Source organism: Adiantum capillus-veneris, chromosome 17 (assembly GCF_014529385.1).
Source record: "Adiantum capillus-veneris isolate H3 chromosome 17, ASM1452938v2, whole genome shotgun sequence".
Taxonomy (NCBI): Eukaryota; Viridiplantae; Streptophyta; class Polypodiopsida; order Polypodiales; family Pteridaceae; genus Adiantum; species Adiantum capillus-veneris.
In genome coordinates, this window is record NC_140947.1 from 136212911 (window position 1) to 136235466 (window position 22556).

The following is a 22556-nucleotide window of genomic DNA, read 5'->3' on the forward strand; positions in this document are numbered from 1 at the left end:
AATGTGGCAGAAAAGGCAGATAGAAAAGCAGAAATGGTACCACATGGCGTGGGACCTGCACCGAATCTAATGAATGAAAGTACAAACTTTGCCGCTTTTGGGGCAAAGTGAAGGATCGGGAAGCCCTTTTGAAGGAGCCAAGGCCAACTTCTTTTCACTTGGAATTGGCGGCTCGATTTGGAATTACACCCGACAGACTGACGCCACAGGCGGAGGTAGTTCGACTGGCACCCGGATGGGATGTTGCCATTACACCAAGCATTAGCAAACTTTGTTTGCAATGACAGGGGTGTTCAGGGCACGCGAGTGAAGTTCTACTCGGGAACCCTTGGTACCACAAGAACTACGCCGTGGTTGACTACCGGGCCGAGAAAGCGACTTTGATAAATGAAGGGCTTAGAGATTGTACTTGATGAACTTCAGTTTTCTTACTCATTCTTTTGGGAGAACTGAACGATGGATAAAGGTTGAATATGTTTTGACCTGAAGAAAAGAACGCCAAGATTTTTTTTTCTCCACGCTCTTACTCAGTGGCGGCATTACCTACTCGGAGCGGATTTTACTGTCTTTACAGACCATCAGAGTTTGCGCTACTTCTTGTCACAAAAGCAGCTTTTGGAAAAGCAGATGCGGTGGGTGAACATCTTGTCACAGTTCCACTTCCAGATTGTCCATGTGCAGGGACAGAAGAATGTGGTGGCAGATGCTTTGTCTCGGAAACTGTTGGTTCTGGCTATTTCCGCGATACATCATAGGAGCTTCGAGGATATGGTTGATTAGTATGCCACAGATACAGATTTTGCAGATATTTTCACACGGATACGGGATGGGGAGAAAGTAGCTGGATACTCCCTTCGGGAAGGCTACTTGATGAAAAAGACTATGTTGTGCGTTACACAGCCGTTGAGGGAAAAGGTTATGACCGAATGCCACTGTCCACCTTTTACGGGTCACCGCGGCATTGCTACCACCATGAAAGGGGTAGAGAGATATTTCTTTTGGCGGAGACTCAAGAAGGATGTGGAAGAGTTTGTGCGCACTTGCTTGGTATGCCAGAGGTCAAGTTTGACAGGCATAAGGCAAAGGGATTGTTACAGCCTTTACCCATACCCACCCACCCCTGGGAAAGTATTGCAATGGATTTCATTTTTTATCTCCCAAGAACACAGAATGATCACGATGATTTTCCGATTACATGGCACGTATGAGATGATTGTCTCCGACAGAGACCCCAGATTTATGAGTTCTTTTTGGAAGGCAATTTGGGAGAACATTGGCACGCGGTTGCAGTTCTCGTCATCGTTCCACTTGCAGACTGACGGGCAATTTGAGATTGCCAATTCAGTGATTTTAGGTTTATTGAAGTCTTGTATCTCGGATCAGCAGACTCAATGGGAAAAGAACCTACCTTTGGTGGAATTTGCCTACAGTAACACGATACACTCTTCGACGGGGAAGACGCCATGTGAGATTGTTGAAAGTGCTGCGAAGGTTCCATCCTTCCTGAGCACGAAAGATTAGATATTTGAAGCGGATGAATATTCGCGAGATTTGGATACGGCTTTTGCCAAGGTTCGCGAGACTTTGCAGGAGTCTCAAGAACGACAGAAAAAGGCAGCGGATCGCCATCGTCGCGACTTGAAATTGAAGGAGGATGATTGGGTGCTCTTACTTTTGAGAAGGCATGCCTAAGAAAGAAAAAGGGAAAGGAGAGGCTTTTTCCAAAGCCTAGTATGTGATACTACGAACCTTTCCAGAGTACTGAAAAGATAAATGATGTCTCCTTCTGATTGAAACTGCCAGATACTTGGAGGATTCACAATGCATTGCATGGGCTGAAATCTCCGCTGTAAAAACGCTGAGGCTGCAGGTGTTCTAGCGTTAGTATTGCTTGACAAAAACGTTGAAGGGACAAGCCTATCTGATGCTGAAAACACTGGTAAGGCAGAGCTGAAATGGGCTACTCTGATGCAAAGGCCTAGCATTAGTAAAAACGCTGCATAGGCCAGGCTATTTGTGAGCAAAACGCTGACTGGCTGAATTTCTTGAGTCCAAAAACGCCAAGCACTGGTCCTGATGGCGATAGCTGACTGTTGTAGAGGAAACGCCAGATGGGGGAAGATGGATGGTGATGGATCTTGATGCTGAGGGGGGGTACTGCTGAGAAGTTGCCTGTTGAACGGGAAGCTCCTGTTGCCTCTTCTGCCAGAAACTGCTAACTTGGGTTTGCTTATATATTAACTTAGCAAAATTGCCCTACCTAATTTTGTTGGAAAGTCACTTAAAATTAATGAGTGAAAATAACCAATAAATAGAAAAATAGGCTAAATGCACTGGAAAATTACCCTAACTGATGCTAATGGATTCTGATGGGAATTCCGATGATCATGCTGTGTGCAACAGGAGGATATGCATCTATGCTAAGTGACCGGGCATGCACGGTCTACGAATAGACTCACAAAAGTGCCAGATCACTGCTAATCTAGACTTGACTGAACTGACTGAACCCTGCTATGGTATAGTTTGTCCATGGACACATAGGGTTGGGATGTGTCACGTGACATCCCCTCCTTTTCAAAGTGAGGTACTGGTACCGAACTGTATGGCGTCGAGGGAGATCGCCAACAGCATCCGGAATCCTGGAAGGGACTCTTCACCGGCCCACTCTGATGTGTGGGTCGTGCGGTACTTGAACTTCATAAATGTCTGCAATGCTTGCTTCTTTGGGCCACGCCGAAAGCGACACAAAGTATTTTGAATCTCCTTTCTTGCGTCATCTTCGTGTAGAGTCCTGCTTCTTTCGTCTTCAAGAATCTCCATGGCTGAAAATTCCTGAAACCATCTCCAACACAAAACCATGAACATACCTATTCCATGTAAAGTGAAGGAAAAAAATCGTGTCTTCTCTAAAGACTGTGTATGCAATGTAGATGAACATAGAGACGGAGTGACAACCCGTTCATCAAACACATGCAAACAATGCGATCGAATCTTTTCTGTTTGATCGAAATCAATCAACTGTGGCAAATCACAGTGGAAATGCCCATGCTTGGTGCTCATACAATCATGTGCTCGTTCGGAAACCGTGTCATGCCGAGGAAGAAACATGGAATGAGACTTCTTGGCATACAAACTTTTCAACTTTTCATGAACAATCCGCATACATTCATGCTCATCCATGAGAGAAACGTGCTCAACATACAATATGTCATGCCTAGTAAAAGGGATCACATAACGATGCTGACTAAAATACAGGAAACCTTCACGAATGAAACACTCGAACAATGCGTGCGTATCAATCAGGCGAACACATAATACTTCCTGTAAGGGCTCTTTGGACCAAGGCTCGAGAGCCAAGATCGCTTCTTCGGTGTCTATAGAATCGTCTTGTGGGGATCTGTGGACCTCGACTCGAAAGCCAAGATCGATTCTTGGTGATTGATCGAATCTACAACGAGGTTAGCTTCGCTAGAAAAAGCATCAACTAACACATCATCCTTGTAAACAATCACTTCATCTTCATGCAACTCATCATGCTTGTGAGAAGTCACATCTTGATCATGCAAATCATCATGCTTGTCATTGTCATCCAAATCATCATGCAAATCATGGTCAATCAAATCATCATCCTGCTTCACACAATCATGCAAATCTTGTGTGTCATGCTATGGAGAAAGAGAGACTGAGAGAATCTCCTTATCCCGAATCCTTTCAATCTTGTCTTGCATATTAGCAATGAGAGATGGAGAAGGAGAAGTATCCACTTCGTGAAAGACAATAGGAGAATCACTGTCACCATTGAGAGTTACAGTGTTAGCCGCAAATTTTATGACAGCATCAGTCTCACGAAACCACTTAATGCCTAAAATCATATCACATCCTGAGAGAGGAGAAACAACAAATCTTCTAGTGAAGGCAGCCTGTTGGATTGCAAACAACACATCAAGGCATTCCTCGATGATGAGAGCGTCCATACCTGGACGAAAGTCAGAGACCTCGATAGGAGATCTCGAACTAACTTCGAGGCGGGCTTTCTCAACAAGAGAGAAACTGATCACATCATGCATACTACCTGGGTCAAACAATATGACAAAACGGTGCCCTGAGGTACGACCATAACATTTAATGAGTGAATCATCAATGGGAGGGTCCTGAGAAACTTTGGGCACAATCGTGTTATCATTCATTGCATTGACAGATGTAGTGGGTGCTGTGGGTTCTTTAGATTCATTCGATTCAAGCTTAGGACATGTTCGTTTTATGTGACCCTTAATGTGACAATAAAAACAACGACCTTCTTTAGAATAAGTGCTTTGTTCTTCCGAAGTGATGTAACCTCCTACAATTCCTTGTGCTACCTTTTCATCTAGAGTAAGCTTAGGTTTAGCAGTTGTGTTAGCCTTACCCTTAGATTCATTGGAAGAATTCTTTGATGAGATACTGTTGGAAGATTGGTGAGAAGAGTTATCATGCTTACCATTCTTACCGTTCTGAGGAGTCTGCAAGGTACTTGTGGAAGTCTTGTTCTCCTTAGGCTTTCCCATGTTGTGCTTCATCTCCTGTGCGAGAGCAATCGCTACCGCCTTGTTGAGATCGATTGGATCGAGTACCTCGACATCGTACTTGATATACTCGTCCAATCCAAAGAGAAAAGCCTCTTTGCGCTCTTCATCCGACATGCGTAGTTGGGTACCTAGCTGCAAAACACGATTAGAAAAAGACATAACCGACATACCATTTTGCTTGAGAGCGCGCCAATCGTCCTTCAATCGTGCGAGGTACTGAGGTGGCATAAACCGCGCCTTGAGCTTGTCTTGAAAATCAGCCCAACTAAAAGAGAGGGGCGTGAAATCGTCGGCTGCCTCTACGTGTGCGGCTAGCTGTGCCTCTTGCCATGCGTGGTACCAATTAATGGCATCACCGGCAAGGTACATAGCTGCTGTCAAAACTTTGCTATTGCTTGTCTTCTTAGTTGTCGCAAAATAAACATTAAATTGATGGAACCAAGAATGAATAACTGTAGCATTCATCTTACCGTCATACTTACTGAAAATCAACTTTTCTGTAACTGGATGGTTGAAATCCGCGTCGTGGCTTGCGCCACCTGACGAACTTCCACGATCTTTGGGTGGTTTAGTCTTCGAGGCTAGGACTTGGGCAATCAATTCTTGAGTGCGTAGCTCTCGTCGAGCTTCACGCTCGGTCTCCAAAGCCAATCTATGAGCGGCACGATCGGCCTTCAATGCTACGTTTCGTGCTGCCGCTTCTTCCTTCCTGAGCTCTTTTCTTTCTTTTCTTGCATCGCGCTCGCATTCTAAAGCAAGGCGCTTGTCTTCTTGTCTATCCATCATTGCCATCATCTGCTTCATCATTGTCTCCATAGAGTCTGGCGTAGATGGCAAAGGGGGAAGGTTGGAAAAATCTCCTGTGGGGAGAATCCTTCATCGCCTCTCTCATGCTCATCACCTGAATGCGAAGTATCCATGCCGCTTCGGGTGACGACCATGCACTATGATCTTGGGGTCTTAAGCTCGCGAGGAACTTGGGTTCTTGAGGGTCTTGAGGTCCTTGATTCGTGAGAATCTTTGGTTCTTGAGGTTCTTGAGTCTTGAGGGTCTTGGGTTCTTGGGGTTCTTGAGGTTTTCTTTCGCTTGCAAATCGCGTTGGAGAAAGATCTTCTCTTCACCCGAGTTCTACCCTTTTCTGCGGGCGCACCCCTTGGCAGCCTTGCGCTCACACCAAGGTTGCTTTTTCCCACCTCACGTCGATTGGCCGGCCGCTAAGTGCACGGTCCGCTCTCAATGAGTGAAAAGAGACACAAGGGGAGGCTGGACAAGCCCTTCTTTCTTGGGATTCCTGTCACTCTTCAACAAAACACGATTAGGAATCGGCACGCCAAAGTAAACTTGGGTTCGTGCGATCGCAACAAGCAAAAAAAAAAATCTTGTGGTTCTTTCCTTGAGTAATGCAGAACACTTCCAAAGCTCTGATACCAATGTAAGGTGCAGCGGAATGAATGTTGTATTTTCTCAAGATTAGTGATCTTTATTGCTCAAAGTTCCTTTTAGTTCTTTAGGGAAAGAGAGAGCTTTCCGTCTTATGGAGAATGTTGTGATCACGAACAAAGTGAGTGGATATTGTACGTGCAAGTGAATGAGACTGAGAGAAGGAGAGAGAAGAGATACGACACCGAGAGGTTGTAAAACCCTCCTCCGAAGGCCCCACTCTCGTCAGCGAGAGTGGTCTACTTTGATTGCACAAAGGTGTACAATGCGAATGCAACGGGACTATGCCGATGGCGACGACGGTGATGACGATGACGACTCAATGGCTGGAATCTGTAGGCTTCTAATCACTGAATTCGGGGACTGTTTCGGTGGCTGATAATGACTGTTTTAGCTAAGTTTTCTTGGCTAAACTTGGGAGGGACTTCTGCAACTAAATGGGGGCTGATCTGCTACTATTCTATATGCTGAATCTGCGTCTGTAAAGGGCTGCAATCTCTGCTGTAAAAACGCTGAGGCTGCAGGTGTTGTAGCGTTAGTGTTGCTTGACAAAAACGCTGAAGGGACAAGCCTATCTGATGCTGAAAACGCTGGTAAGGCAGGGCTAAAATGGGCTACTCTGATGTAAAGGCCTAGCGTTAGTAAAAACGCTGCATAGGCCAGGCTATTTGTGAGCAAAACGCTGATTGGCTGAATTGCTTGAATCCAAAAACGCCAAGCACTGGTCCTAATGGCGATAGCTGACTGCTGTAGAGGAAACGCCAGATGGGGGAAGATGGATGGTGATGGATCTTGATGCTGAGGGGGATACTGCTGAGAAGTTGCCTGTTGAGCGGGAAGCTCCTGCTGCCTCTTCTGCCAGAAAGTGCTAACTTGGGTTTGCTTATATATTAACTTAGCAAAATTGCCCTACCTACTTTTGTTGGAAAGTCGCTTAAAATTAATAAGTGAAAATAACTAATAAATAGGAAAATAGGCTAAATGCACTGGAAAATTCCCGTAACTGATGCTAATGGATTCTGATGGGAATTCCGATGATCATGCTGTGTGCAACCGGAGGATATGCATCTATGCTAAGTGACTGGGCATGCATGGTCTACGAATAGACTCACAAAAGTGCCAGATCACTGCTAATCTAGACTTGACTGAACTGACTGAACGCTGCTGTGGTATAGTTTGTCCACGGACACATAGGGTTGGGATGTGTCACGTGACAGTTAAAGTTAGATATGGTAGATATATTGGAACTGATAAACGCCATCAGGAACGGACAACTCTGATGTGTCATCTGATGGCTGACATTAAGCATCGTGAAGGAGTTGTCTCGTAAGTTTGAGAGAGACCGAAAAATGGGTATCCCCGATGCATCACATGATGGGTGATGGGAGAATTGGATTGGGAATGTTTCATTGGTCTGCGAGAAAATCCGAGGTGAATAAAGGATTACGCATAAAGACGCAAATACAAGAATAGGAATGGATTCTAAGAAGCTTTTTCTAAAAAGCAGTATATTTTTAAGTGCTTGCCGGGAAAGCAAATGCTTTCCCATGAGGAAATCTATGTCTACATTGCATATGTGCATGAGGTTTGCATCCAGGGACCCCTGGGGAGTGTTGTGGAGCATCACTTTTCAGCTCGCTGAGTTTTTATTGAGTTTTTAAACACGTTCACACTACTTTTTTTTTTTTAAAGCATGCCCAAGAGGAGGCGCCCCCACATCTGCTAAAAACAACTAGGCAGCCAGTGATCTCTCTTCTCTCTCTAAAGCTGTTGCCAGCCCTCTCTCTCGCCTTCCAGCTATTCCTGCCGCAGTCCGAAGCCTATATAAACACCCTAATGCCCTCATTTGACCCAATTTTGTCAGCGTATCTGAAGGAGACTCTGTCGCCAGGAAACTACGAGCGATCGCTAGAAATTAGCGTATGGAGGTCGCTTTTCCGTACTTGGAACGACAAGTGAAGCTTGTGAATACGCTCTACGAGTTGTTGCTTTTTGTGTTTGTGCTTTTTGAGGTACTCCATTACGGAAGAGCAAGGAGGCTTCGGCCTATGCTGGGGGATTCTGGAAAATTCAGAACAGTCTACGAAGCTTTACGCTCTGAGTACAGACGAGAAAGGAATTGAAAGCTCATCTCTTGGAAACGACCATCGAGTCTAAGATCTAGAACGAAGGGGTTTTCTCTGGTTTTTGTGATTGTAAAAAGATTCTCCCTGAATAAGGAATGGACCAGGCCATCTTCTCATCCGCAATACCGTGTCGATCTTCTCTCTCGTTTCTTTTGGTCAATATTTTATTTATTTTCAGCTCATTGATTATTCGTGTGGGCTCCCGTTTGTGACACTTGCGCTACTGTAACAAATTCCAATTTTCCTTTCATGAGTTTGTAACAAACCGCAGCATGGTCCATGAGTTCTTGAATAGTAGATACTTGTTTAGATAGACAATATTTCTTTACTGGTGATGGCAGCCCGATTGTATGGAGCTCGAATTGGTCTCTCAGGGAAACCAAAGAAAAACACTAAAAGGTAAACATCCAGGAACCTTTGCTTGTAGTCTTCCATGGTTTCCATGGCAAGAATTTTCAAGTTACCCCATTTTGCCAGGAGTTGTACTTCGAACAGAAAGGTCATGTAGCTTCGGGCAAAAATATTCTTGAAAGCGTGCCAAGTCCTTGAAGCATACGGCTGGGTACCTATTGAACTCCACCATTGCATAGCATTATCTTTGAGAAATCCCGCTCAAAAGAGATCTTTGATTCTTCTGTGTAGTTCCCAAAGGCATAGGTGTTGTCAAACTGTTGCACGAACTACAAGGCTTTCTTCTTATCTTTCATTCTAGAAAAAGTGAAAAATTTTATTGTAGTTCCCCATCCTTGAAATCTTTTGGTTGATTGGGTGCAACTCTAGAATGTCTCCGTCCTATGTGTAATTGTCAAACTTGGCATCCTTGTCACCAAATTTAGAAACCTACATCTTGTGGTAACGCTGGCGGTTATCCTTCTTAAATTGAGCTTCTCCTTAGTGTTATGTAGGGAAGTAGTATGCGTTCTCTTCTTGGAAGAAGGTTTATATATTGTATCAGAAGTAGCAGTAGTAGTAGTATAATGAGGCGAGTGTGATGGTGTCACAAAGTGATGGTGTGGCGTGCTCAACTGGAAGAGAAATGGTTTGAGTGGACAAGAGAAACTGAACCTTTGAAGAAGTTGTGGCCGAGTGGCCTAAAAGGGGGTTAAGATTCATAAATCCTAACCCAGCAACTTAAAGAACTTGGCCGAGGGGCCTAAAACCCTAAAAACCAAAAAATCTTAATCTCTAGAAGAGAGTCCCCTAAATCGCGTTGATTGCTAAATTGGCAGGGCAGTACATAATGTTGACGTGGCAGGCTGTACAGAAGTTCCGGATATTGCGTTGTAGTGCTAACGTAGTAGGCTATAAGGATTTTCGTAATTTGTGTCGGTAGATTTTTCAGTTTTTACGCGTGGCTTTTGGGGACTAGAGCTTTTGGAGATAAGTGTTTTTGGGATCTGTTGCTTTTGAGCTCTGCTTTTGGGCATCCCTTGTACTGTTCATAAGTTCCCCTAGGGTCACTCTCTGGGAGCATCTGGACGCAGAGTCTCATATACTTTGCGAGCATAAATACCGAAAGGGGCACGAGTCTTTATGTCACGAGACTGTGGCAACCACTAACTTTATTTGCTGGTTTCCTTCCTTTGATTTTTATTTAATTTTTAGGACAAATGCCCGAACATTGTATGGCCACTGTGAAACGGCCGTTGGCCGAGAGTTTTACCCATAAGAGTACACGCCAGGCAGCCACAAGATGGTTGGGCCACTAGTAAAGAAGTGGCTAGGCTCAGTTAAAAGTCATTTAGGCCCCTCGACAGGACTTTATAGGTTTAGTGGGTACTAGGAATTAACCAAAAGGACCAAAGTAGACACACGGCAGTAGAAGAGCAACCTATAGGCCAATTGTAATAGACTTGTTACCCCAAGTTGAGAATCTGATGCAACACACGTGAGAGAAACTAAAAAACAACTTAACAGACTGGAACAAAACAGAGAGAGACGACACAACACGGTGAAGTTTCGCGCCAGCCCCAAAGTCTGGAGCCCCTTTCGATATTTCTTGTTATATTAATGCTTGGTACAGTACAATGTCCAAGGGTCCTCTTCTCTCCGCAATGCTCCCAAGCCATTTTGAGGGAGAGAGGCCCTCACAATTCTTTTATAGGCCCATCATCCATGGCATTCTAAAAGCGATTACATGAAAAGTTGCTAGTCCCAAAAGCATCCGGTCCCACCTCTCTAGCACGAAAAGCTGCCATCGGAAATTGCAGCGCAATTTGCGAAAATCCGGATGCTATGCCACGTCAACAATTCCCTGCAATTTACAGAAATCCGTACGTTGTGCCACATCAAGAGTCCACGTAAAATTGGGTCCTTGCTTTATTCTAATGCTCTAGTGTCCCCTGGGCCCAGCGGACAAGACCCCATAAGTTGGAACAACTTATGATAATGAATCTGCAGTTTTACTAGGGTTTGTCCGGTCGGACATGCCACGCAATCACTTTGTGACATACCCCACTCTTGAAAGAATTGTAATCACCCTCAATTGCGCTTGCAAAACCGACATAAGCCAGAAACTAGTTAAGTAAACACTGACTCTAAGTACTGACGCACTAGACAACACAAATCCAACACTCGCACAAAGATGACAGTCACTGAATATTCAAATCACATTCACATCACTACCCCCGTCTAGATCTTGGATGAGAATCATGATCTATTGGCATGTATTTAGCAATCACATCCACAAGTTTTTCACTGATCCCTCGCAGATGTCTTGATTGATTAAATCTTGTTACTATCATGTCCATCTCATCTCTCCAGAGAACAAGACTAAAATGCTACAGTCATTCCGTCTTTCAAACATACACTCAAACACTACTCACATGAGAGAGCACATATAATAAATTCATTTCAAAAGTTCCCATTTCGAAGTACTTGCATAAAGTCGTACAGCAGAATACTGTCAGCCCATTAGTATCCCTGAAATCACAAAGGAAGTCAGTGACTTGATTCCATCTAGGTAATCTGTGACAAAGGAGCGGAGTAACTCCCCTCTTGTGCAGTCCCGGCTGCACCTGATTCAACAACATACTGATCTCCGAGAACTCTTGGAGTACTCGAAGCTAGTCCAAAAGCCTCAAGGTAAAGTTCCAATATCTGAGGAGTATCTGCTAGGTCCTCCTCCATCCACTTCGCACCCAATGCCGGATAGTTCTTGAACTTAACTAAGAACCATTGTATCACGTTACCTTTCACTTTCCTTTCCTTGTGAGCCAGTATTTGTTCTTGTACGAGAATCTCCTCGGTCCTTTTCCACTTCACGTTGCTCCTCAAGCTCCCTGTCAACTGGCACCTCACCTTTGAAAGGTTTCAACAGACTCACATGAAATGCATTGTGAATCTTCCAAGTATCTAGCAACTTCAATTCGAGGGATACATCATTGATCTTTTCTTGAATCTGAAAAGGGCCATAGTATCGTATACTTAGCTTTGGAAAAAGCCGCTCCTTACTCTTTCGTTTCTTTAGGCGTGCCTTCTCAAACCATAAAAGCACCCAATCATTCTCCTTCAACTGCAAGTCGCGTCGATGCTTCTGCTGCCTTCTTATGCCGTACTTGGGACTTCTCAAGAGCCTCGCGTTCCTTGGCAAAAACAGTGTCCAGATCTCGAGTTTACTAATCTGCTTTATGCTCCAATTGCGTCTATGGTCGTGGTTCCACCTTCATCAAGAATCTCTGAGGAGGAAAATTCATACAACCATTGCAAACACAAAACCATAAACATACCCATTCCATGTAGAGTAACTAGAAAAATACTATTCTTCCTAAGAGACTGTGCATGCAATGCAAATGAACAAAGTGACGGAGTGCCAAACCGTTCGCCAAACACATGCAAAAAGTGGGATCGAATCTTGACCTTTCGACCTAAACCTATCAAGTGTGGCAAATCACAACGAAAATGCCGATGTTTGATGGACAACCTTGCTCGTGCTCTTTCTGAGACTATGTCATGCCACGGAATAGACATGTAAAAGCGATTGACAAAACGGACAATCGGAAAACAATATGAACTCCTTGAATGCAAACTTTTTTCCTTTTCTAGAGTGATCCGCATACATCCGTGCTCATCCGTGAGTGAATCATGTGCACCGTACAATACAGTATGCCTGTGAAAAGGGAACACATAAAGACGGTGACGAAAATACAGAAACCGTCACGAATGAGAAATTCGAACAATGCGTGTTGACTAATCATGCGTACACACAATACTTCCTGAGTGATTTCTTTGGACCTCGACTCGAGAGCCAAGATCGGTCCTTCATGACTGATCGTATCTACAATGAGGTTAGCTTCACTAGAAAAATCATCATCTAAACCATCATCCTTGCAAACAATCACATCTCTATCATGCAAAAAATGTGTTTCATGCTTCAGAGAAGAAAGGACTGAGAGAGTCTCCTTCTCACGTTTCTTTCAAGCTTCGCCTGCACATTATAAATGAGAGGTAAAGAATGAAGACCCTCCTCACCACGAATGATAATGGGAGAGTCACTTTTGGCATTTAGAGTGAGCGTATTGTTTGCCCAATCAATGAGAGGGTTATGCTCACAAAACCATCGAATGCCTAAAATCATATCACATTCTGAGAGAGGAGACACGACAAATTTTCTACGGAAGGAAGCTTGCTGAACAGTAAATAACACATCAAGGCACTCTCGTGTAATGAGAGTCCATACTAGGAGCGAAGCCCGACACCTCGAGAGGAGTTGTCTGGCTAACTTCCAAGCGGGCTCTTTCTACAAGAGAGTCACCAATCACATCATGCATACTACCAGAATCAAACAAGATCGCAATGCGTTGACCATTCACATGACCATAACACTTCATGAGAGACTCATCAACTAGATGATCATGAGAAACTTGGGACACGCTAGTGTTCTCATTTATGGCATTAACAGAGGATGTGGGTTATGTGGGTCGTGAGGATGCGTTATTAGGACATGTCTTCTTTATATGACCCTTGAAGTGACACTGATAACATCGACCTTCCTTAGCATAAATGACTTGTTCTTTTGATGTTATGTATTCTCCTATAATTCCTTGTGCAGCTTTTTCATCTGGGGTTATCTTAGGTTTAGCAGGTGTTTTAGCTTTACCCTTAGATTCATTTTGAGAGTTCTTTTCTGAAGGCTTAGAGAAAGATGGGCTAGAAGAGTTACCATGCTTACCGTTCTTATCGTTCTCTGGGTTCTGAGAGTCTAAGAGGTACTGTAAGAAGACTTGTTTTCCTTAGGCTTTCCTTTGTTATGCTTCATCTCCTATGCGAGAGCAATCGCTACCGCCTTGTTGAGATCCACAAGGTCGAGTACTTCAACATCAAACTTGATATACTCGTCCAACCCGAAAAGGAATGCCTCTTTGCTGCAAAACACGCTTAGAGAAAGACATAACTGGCATACCATTTTGCTTGAGACTATGCCATTCGTCTTTCAACCGCGCTAGGTACTAAAGTGGCATAAACCGCGCCTTGAGCTTGTCTTGAAAGTCGGCCCAATTGAAAGAAAGGGGCACGCCTTCTTCGGCTTCCTCTAGATGTGCGGCCAACTGTGCCTATTGCCACGCTTGATACCAATTAATGGCATCACTGGCAAGATACATGACTGCCGTCAAAACCTTGCTATTCCGTGTTTTCTTAGTTGTCGCAAAGTAAGCATTAAATTGATGCAACCAAGAATGAATAACATTAGCATTCATCTTACCGTCATACTTACTGAACGTCAACTTCTCAGCGACTGGATTGTTGGAGTCCGCATCTCTGCTTGTGCCACCTAATGAACTGCCCACATCTCTGGTTGGCTCGGATTTCGAGGTGAGTACCTGTAGGACCAATTCTTGCATGCGTTGGTCTCTTTGCGCTTCACACTCTAACTCCATAGCCGCTCGCCTTTCGTCAGCTGCTATGCATTGCGCCTCTTGTTGTAGCATCGTGTCCATCATCGACTTGATCAAAACCTCCATAGGATTTGGTGCAACCCATGGCGTGGGGGAGGATCAGGAAAAAATCCTCCTAGTGGGGAACTTATATATATATACCTAGATGAATCCAGGATAAGCCCAGATTCACCCTTAAAGGAAAGTGCAAGGTATAGACCCATGGTTGTCACCCACAAGACAATATAACCATCAGCCTTCTTCGTCACCAACTCCACTCTCCTCACCTTCACGCAAAGTAACTATTCCGCTTCGGGTAATAACCATACATTGAGATCTTGGGTACTTAAGTTCTTGGGTACTTAAGTTCTTGGGTTCTTAAAGTTCTTGAGTTCTTGAGGTTCTTGAGTTCTTTAGCTTGCAATCGGTGTTTGAGAAGGCTTTTCTCTTACCCGAGCTCGACTCTTCCCTGCGGGCGAACCCCTTGGCAGCCTTGCGCTCACAACAAAGTTACTTTTTCCCACCTCACGTCGATTGGCCAGCTGCTAAGTGCACGCTCCGCTCTCAATGAGTGAAAAGAGGAACAAGGGGAGGCTGGACAAGCCCTTCTTTCTTGGCTTACCTGTCACTCTTCAAAAACACGATTAGAAATCGACACGCCCAAGTGGACTTGGGTTACGTGCGACTGCAACAAGAAAAAAATAAACAAATCTTGTGGTTCTTTCCTTGAGTGATACAGAACACTGTCAAAAGCTTTGATACCAATGTAAGGTGCAGCGGAAGTGAATGTTGATATTGCTCAAGATGAGTGCTCCGAACTGTGCTCGAGGGTTCCTTTTACTTACGGAAGGGAGAGCCCTCTATTCCTTTAGAGAAAGATGCAATGATCACAAACAAAGTGAATGATACTGTGAATGAAGGTGCTGAGACTAAGAGAAAGAGAGAGAGAAGAATACGACATCAAACGGTTCTCTCCATGGGCCCCCCTCTCTATGGCAGGAGAGGTCTATGCTATAGATTGCACAAATCTGGTACAATGGTCTAAATGCAATGGACTTGCCGACAATGTCGACGACAATGATGATGACGACAAGGACGGGCTGAAAACTGAAAACGCTAGGACTGAAATGCTGAAATCTGCAAACCGTCGACACTCTGCTGAATACTGACACCGTGTCGGCGAGGATACCACTGACGACGACTCGACGACGATGCGCTGAAAACGCAGATGCTGAAATCTGAAAATAGCCGGCTGAAACTATAAACGCTGGTTGACTCAATGGTTCGGCGAGGATCTGCTGCGGGTAGGTGAGATTTGCGAGGCTAGGGGCTAGATCTGCAAAGGCTAAGTGCTGAAAACTAAAAACGCTAATGGTCTTGGTTGATCTAACATGGGGAATCTGCAAAACACTAGGCTTAATCTGTAACTGAAAACGCCAGGCTGATCAGCTGCTGGAGAAAACGCTAGGGGCATCTGTTGCAAAAAACACTTCCAAAAACACTGGCTGCTTTTGTTGGCTGACAACGCTAGAGTCTTCTGTCGGTCTTGCTGAGAAGTCGCATTGTAAGTCACCTGAGCTTCTTCGGCTGCTTCTTCTGCTAGAAATGGGCGCCCCTTGTCTCCTTATATAGCTGTTGAATGCTGGGTCGAACAGTTACTCCTACAGCCCACGACCTGGAAATCAGTAAAATTAAATAAATAAAATGCCCAATCCTCTGTAAAATGTTCTGTCCCAAAACTGGTCAGGATTTTGACCTTCTACTTGGACAATGCATATGCTGGGTTGTATTGGGTGTGCAATTAGAGGATATGCAACTACTCTAAGTGCCTAGACATGCACGGCCTGCGCACAGGCTCACAAAGGTGCTAGAACACTTCCTATGCTAACCTAAACCCTAGACCTGAGATAGCTTGTCCACATGCACATAAGGTTAGATGTGCACGTGACATGCAAGATAACACCAAGGGAGCCTCAAGAAAGCCTTGGGGGGCTTATACAAGGCTTGAGATTAACCAAAACAGGAAATTACAGCATGCTGAAATTGACCTGCAGCTCACCGGAAAGCTTCTAAAGTGCAAGGGAAATTGTCCTACACGTGCACTTTTGACCTACAAGGATTTTGGCGTCGTTATGCTGTCGAAATTGAAAACCTGCAACAATTACAGCCCTTGACGTGTTCGGGTAGCTTAGTGAGAGTTAGATGAAAGTGTTCGGGTCATTTATTTGCAATTGAACAAAGAAATACCGAAAGGAACGCCAGTCTTTGGAGCCTACAGGGTATCGTCGTCTACTTGGGAGTGCTCTAGCTACCAAGTCGTGAACTGTTTTGAAGTGGTGATTCCATTTATAGGTTTATTTGTGAAGTTACTTTGTGTCGTAAAGTACAGGGAAAGTTAGACGGTTTAGAATCGGGTGAAAGACAATGTATACTACCCTATAGTAAGGCTACAGGATGATTTCATGGTTCCGTCACTGGGACAATATCACTTTTTCCTCAAGAAGTGAGCCTTGGTCTGTTTTGGGCGAAGACACAAAGCACAGGTACTTGGAATTCCACTATGGCTGACAAGATGAATGGCACTAGAGAAGAGGGTTCCTCTTCACTGGACAGACAGGCTATTCCTACAGTGTTTGAGGTTGACAAAAGTTCACAGCCACCACTGTCTATAAATTTTACTGATGTGAATGCACCACAAGCTCAAGGGATAATGAGTGGGCAACTAGATGAGGATGCGTTCAAGAAACATTTGGTAGCTGCTGTGAATGTACCCAGGTTGGTGCAGAATCCCAGGTCTATGGAGTTTCTCCAAGCTCCACCAAGAGCGGGAGCATTCCCATGTTGAGAGTCACTTGAGGCTCCAAGGCAAACCTTTTCTGTCCATGAACAGGTGGCTAAAACGCCAATTGCTCAGGCCATATCAATTCAGCCAGCCACCTTTGAGCCTCCAAATATTGGTGTATATGGACAAGGAACTACCTTCCAAGCTATGCATTACGTATTTCCACCACCCAAGTGAACTTAAGTGAACTGCCCAATGTAGTCCCAGTATCTATTTTGGCTTTTTAGGTATTTATTTTACTTATTTGTCAATATCTCGGAAGGGCAATTAACTAAGGTTGGTATATATGCAACCCCTTGCCTCCATTGTATTACACACTCAATTATAAATTGCCAAGGTCGATTGGTTCAGGAGACTCTCTCTCTCTCTCTCTCTCTCTCTCTCTCTCTCTCTCTCTCTCTCTCTCTCTCTCTCTCTCTCTCTCTCTCTCTCTATATATATATATATATATATATATATATATATATATATATATATATATATAAGAGGGGAGATCACTTGGGAGACGCCTCTATTGTTGCTGTGTGGACTTCCGCAAAGCCTTCGATACAATGCCCAGAGCTAGATTGATGCGCAGACTGCAGGAGACGAGGGTACCCAAAGAGTTAATATGGGGGATCATGTCTCTATACAAGTCAGTAGTGGGGCATGTACGCGCTCCAGAGGGGATTTTTGATTTGGTTCACTCCACCATTGAGGTGAAACAGGGTTGCCCGCTGTCTCCTACACTATTTGGCATGTATGTGGATGAGGTTGCTAACTACATTAAGAGGGATGGTGATAGAGGAGTACAGTTGGCAGGGACATGGATCCCACTATTATTATATGTTGATGATAGTGTTGATTTTCGACTCCCCGGAGGGGATGCAGCGTCATTTAGATGCTTTGTCCACATTTGCCTACGATAGTGGATTGTCTGTTAACCTAGGAAAAACCAAGGTTATGGTGTTTAACACCACACCACAGTGGGTCAAGAGGTAACCACCCACTTTTACATATGGCCAGGAGTGGAGTATACAAATGCATACACCTATCTTGGGGTAGTCTTCAGTGGACCGGAGTTTTCATTGAGGAGAGTAGCAGAGACTAGATTGACGAGAGCTTATGCAACCTTGGGAGGACTGGAGAAGATTTGTTCGCAGATTCATTTTCAGGAACCTTGAACAAAGCTGTGGCTTTTTGACACTCTAGTGGCTTCACCTATGCTCTATGGGGTTCAGATTTGGGGGCCCTTAGTGAACCACCAGAGCAGATCTGGTAGCACTGATGGTCGGCATCACTGTCTACATAGCACGCCCGTAGGCATCAAACGAAAAAATGTAAAACAAGATACAACTAGGCACATGGCCAAACGGAAAAGACTGAAGGCAAGGTTAAATAGAGTGATAAGTGCCTTGGAAAGCTAAATGGAGAGAGGATGGTAGTAGCCTCTGAGAGATAGGCACTTCGACCAAAAGCCCATTCAACAACTGTAAATCAAGAACCAGAGCCACCAAAAGCCACAAGTGATGAATATGACAGTGAGCAGCTATGAGAAGCTCGGTGTCGGGCAAAGCCCGCCAATTGGTAAAATTTAATAGCAAAAGGTAATGGAGGAACAGAAGGGAGAGAGCAATTAGGGACGAAGGTGAGTGTGAAGAGGCAACTTACATCACCACTAGACTTCAACAGGATGGCACAAGGTGGGTAACAAAGCGAGCAGTCCACTCGTTGAAGGTCGCTCTTAAAGACCATAGCTGAGACCATAGCTGAAGAAAGAACTCCAAAGAGACAGTGTAAGAGGCTTTGAAAATTGCATCCAAGTGGAAACCGTATGAAGAGTCTTGAGAGAGCAAGGACAGAGAAGAGTAGCTTATTGACCACCAAACAAGCCACAACCAGCAAGTCACAACAGCAAGTGAAGCCAAAACAACAAAACCCCCAAAAAGCTCACCCAAAAGAGGATAAAAACAAACAAACAAAAACAATAAATAAAAGCAACCTAAAGGAAAGAACAAGAACAATAAACTCGAAGGGCATGCATCCACAGATGCGCGCGCGCACACACACACACTAAAAGATACAATCAAGAACAACCAAGAAAGTTGAAACGAGGAAAGAAGAGAAAGAAAGAAACAGAAAAGGAGCAAAGAGGAAACAAAGGAAAGAACAAGTACAATAAACTTGAAGGGCATGCATTTGCGGATGCCCGCGCGTACACGCACACTGAAAGATACAATCAAGAACAACCAAGAAAGTTGAAACGAGGAAAGAAGAGAAAAAAAGAAACAAAAAAGGAGCAAAGAGGAAACAAACCTAAAACAAGAAGAGCACCGACGAAGCAGCTACACCAATAGAGGGAGTCCAAACAACTGCGGAGGACTTCGCGGCACCAAGAGCAGGATGGCTTGTGTGGGAGGCAAGGTCGCGCAAGCAACCTTCTCCGGGCACAGACAGCGATCCTGACGGGCTGGATAATAGACGGCACCTCAAGAAGCAGGAGTGTGACAAAAGAGGAGAGGGGTTCTATAAACCTTAAGCGACCATCATAGTTAAAAGTACGGTGGTCCGTTCCTCATGAATCAGAATGAAGAATCATGATTGAGCGATCCCAATATTTGCCCACCAAACCCCTGCGAGTTGTTTGTCGTCTATTCATAAGGCATGGTCCACAAGATAAATAAACAAAATATGATAACCCCCACAAAGTGGAATCCATAAAAATTTTACATATCATAAGTATTTCGGCTGGTCCTAATAATCTGACTCTCTGCATACGTGGCGCAACCGGTGACCGGGGCGCCCGTACACGTAAAGACCCCCCCCCCCCCCCCCTCCTCCCTTCCACGTGGGCGAACCTTTTCTGTAGTTTAAAATCTATAGCTGATTGCAAGTGGGGTTTGAGAATCCAGCGCTGATAGTGTGGTGGTTAGGCTCTAGAGTTTAATCGTGTGGACGTGTGTTCAAACCCTCCCCTGCTCAAACACCTTTTTGGTTTAAACATACCCTTTTGGTTTAAACATCTGCCCTACCTTGAAAAATTCTAAGGCACCGAAAATGACTGGCAACCGGCTTGACCGGTTGCTAAGCATGACATTTGGCTGACTCTAAGGTGTGCCACATCACCTAGAGTCCAAAATCTAGACACAGCCGAGTATTTCTTTGTTCTCAAGTTCTAACTGTCACCTGCGGTTAAATTTCGAGCGCTAGTGCCCTACATGGCACTCTTTTTAATGGCAATGGCTACTGCCACATAGGTGGCAGCGCTCGAAATTTATCGTCGGTACTAACTGTCTTTGTTCTCAAATTCTAACTGGCTATTTTTATCAGGTCCCAGAGGTGGAAAGTTCTCCTCGCTGAAGATCTGATCTCTATCAAAACTACAAGAAGGTACAACAATGTACATTTGAGCCTTATGAGGCTCTAGTGAATCAGCCTCTCTCTCTCTCTCTCTCTCTCTCTCTCTCTCTCTCTCTCTCTCTCTCTCTCTAAAAACAAAGATAAAGGGTATCCAAGCGAAACCGTGTCCTTTACAAAGCTATATAAGTTCTCAGCTTCCTACGACTCCCTCTTCCAAAAAATTGCATGCTGATGAAAGAGAAACTGGCATACTCAGCTTCACACACAAACACACACACACACACACACAGAGAGAGAGAGAGAGAGAGAGAGAGAGAGAGAGAGAGAGAGAAGCTGGAAAAACTTACAAGACCGCAGCACCAGCAGTGCGACCAGAATCCGCAGCACCAGCAATGCGCGTAGAATCTTCGAATCGGCATCAGCGCAATCATGAGATACCAGCACGAGAGGAGAGAGCGCGCGAAAAAGCGGCAGCCAACTATTTTTTTTGTCAATTATGACGTGTGAACGGAATCGTAGGCGCTTTTCTAGAAAAGCATAAAATGCGAGCCCGCTTTTTCCGCTGCAAAAGCACCCGGCCACCCCCTAGCACTCTCTAACTCGGGGTCTTAATGAACCCAAGGCACTGGGAACAACGGTTGCCGGCGGGCAAGGGGGATCTCGAGGAGGATGGACGGAGAAAAACTAGTCTTGCTTGGTGGGCCTCGCTATATAACATGACATATGCAAATTGACATTTAGCATCTAGCACTACAGGGAACAAGACCATGACTAATTTGACAAGGTGCCAATGCGTGAAAGGGATAAACATTTGAAAAATCCTATAATACTTTTTGCGAGTAGTTATGCACATGCAATTCATTTATAATACATGCACCCAAGCTGCAACTGATCTCATCTACTGCTTGTTTTCTTTCAAGAATAATGGAATGAAGGAATTTAGGGTTCGTTGCATGTATGATAGAACATGACATCTTGTACAAAGTTACATGTAGCCATTGGACCGAGTTTATGATATTACACGTGTTACAAAGCTCCTGTGCGTGACTACAAACTGAGGATAGTTGGATAAGATCACCGAACATGAGAACACATTTCTTGTTGAAGGGATTTGTCAATGTACTGCTTTTGTCTTACGATAAGGTCAAAAGTCGTTTAGGTTAACATGGATAGCTCGTCTATAATTATAATATTTGTCTCTTTTATGTCCAATTACTGCTCATCGGTCTCATGAATAGAGAGGGCATACTATTGATTCATGGTTGGTATCTTGAATTGGTAATGGATTGTAGATGCAATGATGCTAAGTCTTGATGTTGCACCTTTGATGGCAAAGCGCGCAACAATAATGCAAAAGTGAGGGCAGGAGGAGTGTCTTTTCTATTTTTTTGTTGACCTCGATTATCACTATATATGTACGATGGACATTTCTAGATTGTGAGCAAAGATATCACATTGCATGTTCCAATCTTTATACAATGCAGTAACTTTCAAACCATGACTGTACCTAGCATATGGACGGTAAGCTAGTTTCAAGTTGGCAGTAATTTGCTCTCTAGCTTATTGACTCTTGGAGTGAAATCTTTTAGCAGACACCTAATATGGAAGAAACAAGGACATATATAGTATGTCATCAATTAGTTAGACACCTAGTATGGTATCAATTATTTAGAGCTAAAGAAAGATGCACAGGTGAATTCACTACTGTGATACACCACATGCATTCACTACTGTAATACATCACATGCATTGGCTAGCAGTCGTATACAAAGAGTTGCATGTGTAACTAACATGTGTAGATGTTGATCAACATCGAGTATATAGTTTTGAAAACGAGATCCAAATAAACCGAAGCAGAGGAAGTAATTCAAAAAATTCTAAAACAAGCAAATAGATAAAGCATGAATGAAGTGCAACAATAAATGAAGTGCTTTGCTGACCTACAATGTTGTATTGCTGCCTTTTGATTGTCCAATCTACAAGTCGATATGTGAGTCAAGCTACAAAAAAGCAATGTGAATAGTTAAACATATCATCTTGCACTGAAACATCACAGACTAAAAGTGCAAAGTATACAGTGCACGTCATACAGAGGTGCCATACAAAAGTATGGTGGGAGTTGGCACTGTGGTCTCTCCAAAAATTTATAAGAAACGAAAGCCGTGCCCTGCCCCGTAGCGTTTATGTGTTGCACCAAGCAAACGGATGCGCATGGGAAATTGGATGCAGATAACGGACCTTGCAGTGTTGTCGAGTTGAAGTCGCACTTTGGCAATTGGGATGTGTAGTGTTGTGAATATATGTCCTCCCTGCCATACACAAAACACGTAGATGCAACTTTATGTGCTACATCCTCTGATCAATATTACAT

The 22556-nt window shown here is 44.1% G+C and overlaps 1 protein-coding gene across 1 annotated transcript in view; it reads right to left on the reverse strand.

The window, feature by feature from the left end:
• Positions 1 to 20685, reverse strand: part of LOC147438141 (uncharacterized) — a 36667-nt gene extending 15982 nt beyond the window's left edge. Inside the window, exon 1 of the mRNA XM_086486068.1 lies at positions 20533 to 20685. Coding sequence (XP_086342194.1) covers positions 20533 to 20616 — 84 coding nt within the window. The 5' untranslated portion in view covers positions 20617 to 20685. The remainder of the gene's footprint in view (positions 1 to 20532) is intronic.
• Between the last annotated feature and the right edge of the window lie 1871 nt (positions 20686 to 22556).